The 12,623-nt window shown below is 38.2% G+C and overlaps 1 protein-coding gene and 1 long non-coding RNA gene across 5 annotated transcripts in view; one reads left to right on the top strand and one right to left on the bottom strand.

Moving 5' to 3' along the window:
• The window catches only part of LOC123627350 (alcohol dehydrogenase 1C-like), a 39,540-nt gene extending 36,122 nt beyond the window's left edge, over window positions 1-3,418 (top strand). For all 3 annotated transcript variants that reach the window (XM_045536870.1, XM_045536869.1, XM_045536871.1), the window contains exon 9: window positions 3,081-3,418. In XM_045536870.1, coding sequence (XP_045392826.1) covers window positions 3,081-3,105 — 25 coding nt within the window. In that variant the 3' untranslated portion in view covers window positions 3,106-3,418. The remainder of the gene's footprint in view (window positions 1-3,080) is intronic.
• The window catches only part of LOC123627352, a 57,887-nt gene that overhangs the window by 12,332 nt on the left and 32,932 nt on the right, over window positions 1-12,623 (bottom strand). The window lies entirely within an intron of this gene.

The following is a 12,623-nucleotide window of genomic DNA, read 5'->3' as shown; positions in this document are numbered from 1 at the left end:
ATTTCTAGGTTGTGGGATTACAGATTATTTTTACTTTCTTGTTTATACTGTCCTATAGTTTCTAAATTCTCTGCATATAAAACAATTTAAAGAGGTATGAAGGCAATCTTCTTCCAAAAGCATTTAACCATCAGAAGATGGTTTTTAGAAAGGGTATAATGTGTAATGCCAAGTGTAAATGTTACATTTCTAAACTTTACAAGAATTTAGTCTCTTACAGTTAATACAAATAGCTTTATTACCTACTCTTAAGAATCTTTAAACACCTCTACATTAAAGCTCTATTAAATTTTCAGCATAGCCTTAACATCCTAAAATTAACAGTTCCTTCAGGCTTGTATCTTGCAATTTATACAATTTTGTATTACTGCAATTTGGAATGCCAGCACGCCACACTAGATGTATGATGTGAACCAAATTACAAATCTCTCTAAAACTCAGTTTCTATAATTTCTGAAATGGAAGTAAAATGAAAGCCTACCCCATGGTTTAGGTTGAGGTTTAAATGAGATAATGCATGAAAAGTATACACAAAGTTTGTGACAGATAGGAAGAAATTTTTACATGTTTTTACCCATCATTGTTTTATGTTCCCTCATTTGCCAGGAACATGGGCACTCAAAAATGATTTTTTCAGGATGCTGATATAGAACTAAAGTCCAAATGACAGTCATATTCAGGATATTATGAGAAAGCTTAAGATTGGAGAAAACATAAGAGAAAAGAACATCAACAGAAAAAGATGAACTGTGGTTTTTTTTGTTGTTGTTTGTTTTTTTAAATTTTTATTATAGTTTTTTTTTAATTTCAGCATATTATGGGGGTACAAAAGTTTAGGTTACGTATATTGCCCTTACCTCCCCTCCTCCCTGAATTAGAGCTTCAAGAGTGTCCATCCCCCAGACGGTGCACATCGCACTCATTATGTATGTATACACCCATCCCCTCCCCCCCACATCTGCCCAACACCTGATTAATGTTATTACTAAATGTGCTCTCAGGTGATGATCAGTGAAACCAATTTGATGGCGAGTACATGTGGTGCTTATTTTTACATTCTTGGGACACTTCACTTAGTAGAATGGGTTCTAGATCCATCCAGGAAAATACAAGAGGTGCTATATGACCATTGTTTCTTATAGCTGAGTAGTACTCAATGGCATACATACACCACATTTTATTAATCCACTCATGGATTGATGGGCATGGGTTGTTTCCACATCTTTGCAATTGTGAATTGTGCTGCTATAAACATTCAAGTGCAGATGTGTGTTTTATAGAATGGCTTTTGTTCTTTTGGGTAGATGCCCAATAATGGGATTGCTGGGTCAAATGGTAGGTCCACTTGAATCTGTTTAAGGCGTCTCCATATTGCTTTCCACAGAGGTTGCACTAGTTTGCAGTCCCACCACCAGTGTATGAGTGTTCCTATCTCTCCACATGCACACCAACATTTATTGTTTTGGGACTTTTTGATAAAGCCCATTCTCAATAAAGATAAGTGATATCTCATTGTGGTTTTGATTTGCATTTCCCTGATGATTAGAGATGTTGAGCATTTTTTCACATGCCTGTTGGCCATAGTTCTGTCTTCTTTGGAAAAATTTCAATTCATGTTCTTTGCCCACTTTGATAGGGTTGTTTGATTTTTTTCTTGCTGATTTACCTAAGTTCTAAGTAGATTCTAGTTATCAGCCCTTTATCGGATGTGTAGCATGCGAAAATTTTTTCCCGTTCTGTAGGTTGTCTGTTCTCAAGACAGTTTCTTTGGCTGTGCAGAAGCTTTTTGATTTAATCAGGTCCCATTTGTACGTTTTTATTGTGGCTGTGATTGCCTTTGGGGTCTTCTTCATAAATTCTTCCCCTCAGCCAATGTCTATAAGAGTTTTTCCCACATTTTCTTCTAGAATTCTAGTAGCTTGACATCTTAGGTTTAAGTCTATTATCCACTGAGATTTGATTTTTGCGAGAGGTGAAAGGTGTAGGTCTTGTTTCAGTCTTCTACATTGTGCTATCCAGTTTTCTCAGCACTGTTTATTGAATTAGGAATGTTTTCCCCGGTGTATCTTTTTGACTGTTTTGTCAAAGATTACATGGCTATATGAGGATGGTTTTATATCTGGATTCTCAGTTCTGTTCCACTGGTCTGTGACTCTATTCTTGAGCCAATACCAAGCTCATTTAATAACCCCAGCCTTCTAGTATAGTTTGAAGTCTGGTAAATTAATACCTCCAATTTTGTTCTTATTGCCTAAAACTGTTTTTGCTAAACAGGGTATTCCCTTGTTCCATACAAAGTGTAAAATTATTTTTTCTGTATCTGTGAAAAATGATGGTGGTAATTTAATAGGGATTGCATTGAGTCTGCAGATCACTTTGGGTAGTATAGACATTTTAACAATGTTGATTCTTCTGATCCATGAGCATGGTATGGTTTTCCACCTGTTTAGCTGCTCTGCAATTTCCTCCTTCAGTGTTTCATAGTTCCTCCTATAGAGGTCTTTTACCTCCTTAGTTAAATGTATTCCTAGGTACTTTATTTTCTTTGTTGCTATTGTGAAGGGTATTGAGTCTTTGATTTGGTTCTCAGTTTGACTGTTATTAGCATATATGAATGCCTCTGATGTGTGTATTGATTTTGTATCCTGAGACTTTACTGAATTCATTGATCAATTCCAGGAGTCTCTTGGTTGAATCCTTGGGGTTTTCTAGATATAACATCATATTATCAGCAAAGAGTGAGAGTTTGATCTCTTCTGTCCCCATTTGGACACCCTGGATTCTGCTCTCCTGCCTGATTGCTCTCGTAAGGACTTCCAGCACTATGTTGAATAGCAGTGAGGACAGAGGGCAGCCTTGTCTGGTTCCAGTTCTAAGTGGGAATGCTTTCCATTTTTCCCCGTTAAGTATGATTGAACCGTGTTTATATTTGATTTTATCTAATACATAAGAATGGGGTTGCAGTGGCTGGGAGCACAAGAGAGTTTTCACTAAGACATGTTAGATGCTCCCTGGACCCTCACACAGAAGAGTGTGAATTGTCTCAGTGTTGACAAACTATCTTTTCCTTCCCATTACAGTATCCGCACCATCCTGACGTTCTGAGACCACACAGACGCCTTCCCTTGAAGCAGCCTCCAGCCTCCTCCATCCCGCATCCTCTGCAGTACCAACTGAGCAATATCATTGATTCTGTTGTTCAGAGATGTTATCAATAAATCACACATGAGAGCTTTACAAAAGAAACAGAAATTGATGTGAAATTATACTTCAAGCAAATGTTTAAAACCCAGTGAGAGCTTTTACAGATAAGATGTTCAATAACAGCTGGGGAATGGGACCACTAACTTTCTTTCTTAATCATTCTACTCATGTCGCCTTTCCCATTAAGGAAATAAACGTCTTGTGCCTTCTTGCATTTTTTGTATCTTTTTAACCCAGAGTCATTGAATCCCAGTGGAGGGAACCCTCCACTTGCCCCGAACACACACGTCAGGCTACTGAGCTTGAGGTTTTCTACCTCTACCTCTTCTTCCACTACCCGTATTTTCTTTTTTTATACAATCTGTCAAGACTCCAGGGTAAAAACTACAGATGGCAAAGGATAGACTCAGGTGTATAAACAGAGAAGATCCAGAACTTCTAAATCCAAGGAATTTCTTATTAACTCAAAGAAAATATCACACATTATCATACAGTGAAGAAGAGTGTCTCTATTCTTTTCAAGCTATTAGTTTACACTGAATAGATAATTTCTCTTATAAATAAAAACAGGTTTCATGCTTCATGTGATAAATGTGAGGTTCAGATGCTAGTTGAGAAAATTGAACTATTCCTTTAACCAGGTTGAAAAACTCTGTAATTTTTACTCATGAAATGGTTCATTGGCTAAATGGTCTTGGTTAAGGATTACAATTCACTAAAAATCAGTCATAAAGTATTTAAAAATCATATGGTAGCTTGGAGAATAGGGTAGGATGGCAGGAGCTATAAGCACAGCATATAAAATGGGCAACCAAGAAATGGCACCAGGACCATAAGCAGCATATTTTCTAATTAGATATATACACCTATACAGTGGGTACATTTTTACAAAAATTAACTTCACTCTAGAAGTTTTCTATTAAGTACTGTCTTAAATCAAATCTATGATCCTCAAGTAAGTTTAATATTTTGGATATGCAAAGGCCTATGGTACCCATTAGTTAATGCTTTCACACCCGCAGAGGAAGATTTGCATTTTGAGCTTTATCTCCAATGTGTAATGAAAAGTTAATTCCCAGTCAAGGAATTACAGCTATCTCCAAAAGTGCTACTTGCTGCTATGTCTACGGTCTGTTTCATATCACAGAAAGGACCATAGACAGAGAGTACCATATACTGTGTGACTCTCACTAATTCCTGAACCTCTCTGAGCTAGTTCATCCTTTCTTTCGAAAACAATTAAGCTACTCCCACCCATTATAGCTTTATCAAGTTGAATAGGATGATCCTAGTGAAAGAGCTTTGCCAACTGCAACGTGCCACCAAAATGTGGGGAACATTTCATTGTTTTGTCAAACAGGCTGAAGGAGACACTCAGTGTCAAGGCACCTTTCAGAATGTCCCTAACATAAAATCATAAGACACTACCTGTTGCAATGTGCACTGTGATTTTTACTTTGGTGCTGACAAGGTGAGACCCACACAAGGAGGAAGTAGTTCTAAATGTCCACCTAACCACAGAGGTCATAAATTCCCGCCAGTGGCCAGGAGCCCTGGATCCAGCTTCTACCCTCCTTCCTCCCAGGTTAGGGGAGTAGGTGGAGAGGGGGTGTCAGGTGGACACTTTCAGTGTTTTTGCAGAGTGGGCAGGTGTGTGTTGGGGGGAAACTTCTGCACCCATCACTGGTTCTTAGTTATATTGACCTTGGCAGGGAAGGAGGCAGGTTGAAATCAAAATAGAAAAGTGGAACCATAGCTTGGCTTGTATCCCAACAGGACTGTAATGGTGCATGTGGTCAGTGTGGCCTCCAGTAACTTTTGACTCTAGAATCAAGAACTTCCATGTTTGCAACTGTCCCCCAAAAAATGTAACTCTGTGAAAGCACATAGCTTGCGCACACTTTTAGCCAATACCAAAAGGTTAGTCAAAATAAAGATATTTGCAAGGTTCTAAGCGAAAAAATTTCATGTTGATGGTTTAATTAATAACTCTGATACACTGACGTAGCACCACCAGAAATAGCACATAATAAAAAGAAGTAATAAAGATGAGCTCTGAATTGGCTCTTTGCTATTTTGCAATTCACACAAACAGCTCTAGGATTAGAAAGAAAGTCATCTTAACAGAATTGTTAGACATTTATTCAAAAGTGGAAGCAGAGTGAGCACAAGTATGTATTGGATGATTATGAGTGTATCTGACCATGGAATAGCATAAGAAGAGAAAGAAAAATTGGTGGGGCAAGGATATCAATAAAAGTAAGGTAGGTACCAAACACTATGTTGATGAGATGCATGCTTGGATATGTGAACTTGGTTTCTCATGCCATTTGCTTGGTTCTCAGGGTTGAGAAGACCATCTGCAAAGCACCGTCACAGCCACCAAGAGAATCCAGAGCTTGCTTAAATTCTCACAGACAAAACTAACACAGAGTTAACTAGAGAGAAAGATCTGCTTTCCACGTCCATTCTTGCCCTTTGAAGGATTTGACATGTCAATAAATAACTCAATTGCTCTGTTATCAATGAAAGCAGGTGAGAGAAATCAATAGATCGTTCTTATCTAAACAAATTTAAGGACTGCCATTCATTCATAAACCAATAATTTCCAGTGTTTGGGGAGATATCTAACTGCCTTCAACAGAAATACCTACAGTCTTGAAACAAAATAACACTTGTAGTTCCCTGCAAATTTAAATAATAAATATCACTTGAGTGACAGCATGTTGCAGGGTGGGTGGGAGGAATAAGTTGAGAAATAACTAAGACTATTTCTGTTGAACCTGAATTTAAGCCTCAGGAAGTTGGAAAGAAATGAAAAGCTGAAGTGAAGCAAATTCCTTCACTGATGGAAGGAAACTCTAAGGCTTTAGGTTTTATCTTTCCCAAATCTTCAAACTATAATGAATAGCAGAAATTATTTAGAGCACTCAATCATCATTTATTATACATTCAATAACTTCTCCTCCTTCTGCAACATTTAAAGACACAGGACATTCAAGGCCTACTAACAAGAGCTGATACCCATTCTTCAGAAATTATTCTATAACATTGAGAAGGAGGGAATCCTCTCTAACTCATTCTACAAAGCCAATATTACCTTGATACCAAATCCAGGAAAGGAGACAACAAAAAAAGAAACCCATAGACAAATATTCCTTATGAATATAGATAGAAATATCCAGAATAAAATACTGGCAAACTGAATTCAACAGCACATCAAAAGATAATCCACCATGACCAAGGGGCTTCATCTCAGGAATGCAAGGGTGGTTCAAAATGTGCAAATCAAGAAAGGTGATTCACCACATAAACAGAAGCAAAAACAAATTTCATATGATCATCTGAATAGATGCAGAAGAAGCATTTGACAAAATTCAGCACCCTGTCATGATAAAAATCCTCAACCAAGTAGACATAGAAGAAACATGTCTGAAAATTATAAAAGCCATCTATGACAAACCAAAAGCCAATATCATACTAAAAGGGGAATAGTTGAAATCATTCTCCCTTAGAACTGGAACAACACAGGTGTGCCCACTGTCACCACTTCTATTTAACATAGTGGTGGAAGTCCCACCCAGAGCTAACAGACAAGAAAAAGAAATAAAGGGTATCCAAATTGGGAAACAGGAGGTGAAGCTATCACTTTTTGCTGATGATATGATCTTGTATCTAGAAAATCCCAAAGAGTCCACCATAAGACTCCTGGAATTGATAAATAAATCTGGCGAAGTCTCAGGTTGCCAAATCCATGTACACAAATCAGTAGCATTTCTGTACACCAATTAGAGTCAAGCTGGGAGTCAAATCAAAGACTCAATACAATTCACAACAGCTACAAAGACAATAAAATACCTAAGAATATACATAACCAAGGATGAAAGATCTCTACAAGAACAAGTAAGGAACACTGAGGAAAGAGATTACAGATGACACAAACTAATTAAGATACATCTCATGCTCATGCATTGGTGGAATCAACATTGTTAAATTCTCCATACTGTTCAAAGTGATTTATAGATTCAATGTAGTACTCATCAAAATACCAACATCATATTTCACAGATCTAGAAAAAATAATTCGACACTTCATTTGGAACCAAAAAAGAGCCCAAATAGCCAAAGCAATCCTAAGCAAAAAGAACAAATCTGGAGGCACCACATTACCAGACTTCAAATTGTACTGCAAGGCTATGGTAACCAAAAGAGCATGGTACTGGTATAAGGGCAGAGGCATACACCAATGGAACAGAAGACAGAACCCATATAAAACCATCTATCTGTATACAACCGACTGATTTTGACAAAGCAAACATTACCCGCTGGGGAAGGGAAGCCCTATTCAAAAAACGGTGCTGGGAAAACTGAATAACCACATTCAGAAGAATGAAACAGGACCCCTATCTCTCACCATATCAAAAATTCATTCAAGATGGATAAAAGACCTAATTGTAAGGCACAAAACCATAAAAATTCTAGGATAAAATATAGGAAAATCTCTTCTAGACATTGACCTAGGCAAAGAATTTATGACTAAGACACCAAAAGCAAATATAACAACAACAACAACAACAACAAAATGAGACTTGATTAAATTAAAGAGATTACACACAGTGAAGGGAATAATGAAGAGTAATAGAAAAGCTACAGAATAGGAGAAAATACTCATCAACAATACATCTGACAAAGAGCTAATATCCAGAACCGACAAAGAACTCAAACAAATCAGTAAGAAAAAAAAATGAGTATGCTGGTTGACTTCTGAGCATGAAAGAGATTTGAGGCTGTCTGAACTATCTGTTCTCCCTCTTTCCAATAGTTCTGAGGACAAAGACAAGAGCAAAGAGGGAGAGAAGATAAAAGTTACATCCAAAACTAATACGTCAGGGAGAAAGTAGAAATGTTTAAGCTGAAAGGTCCATGCTGGGATTACATTGATTGTTACTTTATGCAAATATTTATACCTAAATTTAATGGATCAGAAGAAGTTTGACAAAAAGAAAATGGGGGAGGTCACTGCAGACCAAGGGTTCAGGACAGAAAAGGAAAGTCTGTATAATGAATTACAAGCTGTTAGTATTGTTGGCACGTAAATTTCACAACAGGAAGTATCTATGGCTAGGGAACAATGGTTCCCGGATTCCTCACAAGTTGAGATTTTATCCTCTGGGTCTGGAAAGTGGGAGTTCTATTAAAATTTTTCTGAGCAGATTGGTGATATGTTCAGATTGGCACATTAGAAATTCATTCTTGTGGCCCTGGGGAGGGTGCATTAGAGGTGAGGAGAGGAACAGAGAGAATGAGGAGGTTTCAGCTATGTACAGGCAAGACAGAATAGGGCCTGTTTCAGAGCAGTAGCAAAGGGAAAGGAGAACAACAAATGAATGAGACACTCTCAGGAAGGACAGATGACTTGGCAGCAAGATCAAGGGAGTATGGGGCATGATGTAGAGGGCAGAGGCTAATTCCAAAGTATCAGCCTGACAGTTTGGTGTAAACCGTAGAACCCTTCACCAGAAAAGGATCTAAAAACCGTCTCAGGCATTTGTGGTGAAGATTGTAGTCTTAGTCCATTTTCTGCTGCTAGTACAGGATACCTGAGACTGTGCCATTTATTAAAAAGGGAAATTGATTGGCGTACAATTCTGGAGGCTGCAAAGTCCAAGATCAAAGTTCTGACAACTGTCCAGGGACTTATTGAGCATCACCACATGGTAGAAGGGGAGAGGGAAAGAGAGTGCAAGAGGGGACAGAACTTACCCTTTTATAATGTCATTAATCCCACCCATGAAGACAGAGCCCTCATGGCTCAATTACCACTTAAGGGATTCACCTCTTAACACTGTTAAAATGGCCACTGGATTTCAATAGGAGGTTTAGAGAGGGCAAACATTCAAGTCATAGCAATGGTTAAGTTTGGCAAGGGAGTTGATGACTTTGAAATGCCTCTAGGATTTTCAAATGGAGTTGTTTTTACAAAGTCTGGAGCTAAGAATGGATGGGACCATTGTTGTAGGGCCAATCCTTAGTCACTTTTGGGTGGAAAAGATCTCTCACCCCAATTGATAATAGAGCCCTTACAATCTCTTTGTTACATTGTCATAACTGCAAAAAGGATTGGTTAAGTCCTCTACACAAAATTCTTTTATGTGAGTGTCAGAAGTGGAAATAAAGAATTTTAGTATCCAGCCATTATATAGGATTTCTAAATTATGTTAGGCTTTGTTTCTATTCTTATAGTCTTTTCTATTTTAGAATGAATTTTCGATGTTTAAAAATTTGTAGCAAGTAGTATTGTACTGTCAGTTTCTTATATGCCTTCCTATAAGACAAAATCTTATCCCAGGTGACTTTCCCACCCTTAATCAGCAGTCTTTTTCACATCATTGAAAAGTTTCCAGAAATACTCTGTCTTCTCTGAAGCTTTTCTTAAAAGCGATCCCTTTCTAAACATCTCCCTTGATTACACATAAAGTTTGTACTAAATGTGTGAAAATGCACTTGAAAAGATAAACGCACTTGTAGGTGGTTAATTATATGAAACATTTCTTCTCATGTTGTTAGTATTATTTCTGAGTAAAAAATTACCAGAAAATTATTGGCTTGGATGAACACTCATTTATTATCTCATGGTCTCTCCAAGTAGAAAGTCTGGGCACAGCTGAACTGGTTTCTCTCATTGGGGTCTCAAGGTGTTAGCTGGCCTGCATTCCTTTCTGGAGCTGGAGCCCTCTTTCAAATAATTCAGTTGTGTTGTGGGAGTGAGGTTTCCATTCTCTTGTGGACTGTCGAGCAGGCAACAATCTCAGCATGGTTCATCTGAACACCCTCTCATGCTTCCAATATCCTGACTTCCAGAACCGCTCCAGAGTTCTAGAACCCTCCAGTTATAACAGAGCCTTATATAATGTAACATGATCATGGATGTGACTATACCATTAACATTTGCCATGTAACATACCTTAATCAAGGGAGTGACTATCATAACATCCTTAAAAGACCTGTCCTCAATTAAGTGTAAAAAACTACACAAGATATGTATACATGGGAGTTGGAATTTGGAAGTCACCTTAGAATTCTATCATAATGTCTTTGTCAGTTGGGGCTGCTACAGACTGGGTGGCTTAAACAACAAACACTTATTTTGTACACTTATGGAGGCTAGGAAGTCCAAGATGAAGGTGCCAGCAGATCTGGTTTCGGCTGAAGACCACCTTCTTACCCTATGGACAGATGCCTTCTCTCTGTATTCTCACATGACTGAGAGATCAATCACCATGTGTCTCTTCTTACAAAGGCACAAACTCTATTCACAAAAATAGAATCAAATCCCAAAGAAGTCACCTCCAAATATCATCACATTGGGGAGTATCCTACAACATACGAATTTTGGTAGTACACAAACCTTCAGCCCATATCACACAATATGACAATAGAATTCATCAGACAATCCTCAATATCTAGTTCTTAAAAATTATTAAAGAACATAATTGACAGAAATTTGTCCTGCCTGTCTTCAAGACTATCAAGAACATTATGTAAAGCAATTTTTACTAAGGAGAAAATGGTTTAAATAGTTTCAGTGATTTGTATTTCTGTATGTAAGTATTGTTACAGACAGGTTGTCTCTCTATTGGCCCGGCTGGAGTGCAGATGTGCAATGACAGCTCACTGCAAACTTTAACTCCTGGGCTCAAGCAATCCTCCTGCCTCAGCCTCCTGAGTAGCTAGAACTACAAGTATATGTCACCACACACAGCTGATTTTTCTTTTTTCTAGAGATTGGGGGTCTTGCTTTGTTGCTCAGACATCTCTCAAACTCCTGACCTCAAGAGATCCACCTGACTCAACCTCCCAGATTGTATTTGTGTATAAATAGATATTCTAGCACAGAAATTATTGGCTAGGTTTGTAATCAACTACATCTACAGAAAAGGAGCAGAAATGGTCTCTGATGACTTCACAGGTGTTGAAAACAGGATTATCAGATTGACACACACAGGCATGACAAGGACAGGGAAAAAATGTGCATGGAATGTGAGAATATATTGCTTTGATTCTTTGACTACCCACGATGTATATATAAACTCACATAAAGTGGAAGTATGACTTTGAAAATTTCATGGAAGTATTTAAAATCAAGTTCTGAGCCTGGGTAAAAATTTCAAATTGTCAAAATAATACATTTTTAAAAAGAGCTTCTAGTCAACTAATTGTCAAAATATTGCAAACTGTTCTCTGCCATCCCTATCACCTTAGGAGGACTTTCAGAAACTCTTTGTCCATATTTGATATTACTCACCGGATCATTTAGGATCCTACGTTATCTAAGGCAGATAGACAAAGCTGGAAATTAAAAAGAAAAAATTCTCACAGGCCTTAATAGAAAACATTTAGAGCTAAGAAGTGTGAGATTATTAAAATATCTAATAGATATTTGGCTACAGTCTTACAAGAGTAATGTGAGCAAACTCTTGGAGTTGCCTGGGCAGTCCTGGATTGTGCCTTTTTCTTCCAAGTGGCTTATATTTGGTTTTTCAGTTGTCCTCTTGGACCCCAGAATGCTGGCAGCCAGCCATCTGTCTTCTACACAGAAACTTGGAAAAAGTTTCTATGAAAACTCTGACTAGCCCAAGAGCAAAGACCTAGGCAGGCTGACATTGCAGACTGCATGGGAGTAAAGCCCACCAGATAATTCCATAGCCAATTTCAAGGGATACAGATGCCACCCACGTGTCCAGAGCTTCCCAAAACTTGTTAGTGCTCCATTCTTCAACAGAACACACAACCAAGAATAATCAGACATCTGAGGTGACTCCAGATTTCTAACATGAAAGAGAACAAAGCAAAGAGAAACAAAATTAGAAGAAATAATCCATAAAATGGAAAAATAAAAAATCTTCTCTAAAGGTCATTTTAATATCTCTAAGGAGACAAGATGATATTGTATGTGTAAAATATGGCCATGGTTCCATAAAAACAATCCCTTGGGAACTAAGAAGTATCATAGCAGGAGTGGAAATGCAAAAGAAACAAACATAAAAGATCTCAATAAAGATATCCCCCAGTGCACCTTTCCTCCAGAAGATGCCTAATGAAGCGCCCCTCAAACTGGTAAATTAATTCAAGGAAAGACATGGCATCTGGGCAGCGGATGCCTCATCCTGGAGAGAACGAAGAGATCCCCAGGATGAGGTGAGGACGCGCTAGGATGGCAGGTGTGGCCAGAGGCAAAGCACCCCCTGCCCACACTGGACCAAGTCAAAGCCTCCAGAGAGACACTTGGCTGGGAACAGAATTTCCAGTGACTGTCCCAACCCTGGCTTCAAAAGACCTTGTGTCTCAAGCAACTGACATTGAAGCAGAGTTCACATATGTACTGGAAAGTTGTGCTACAAAACTCAACAAGTGGCTTCA

This window comes from Lemur catta, chromosome 24 (assembly GCF_020740605.2).
Source record: "Lemur catta isolate mLemCat1 chromosome 24, mLemCat1.pri, whole genome shotgun sequence".
Taxonomy (NCBI): domain Eukaryota; kingdom Metazoa; phylum Chordata; class Mammalia; order Primates; family Lemuridae; genus Lemur; species Lemur catta.
This window is presented reverse-complemented; position numbering and strand designations above follow the sequence as displayed.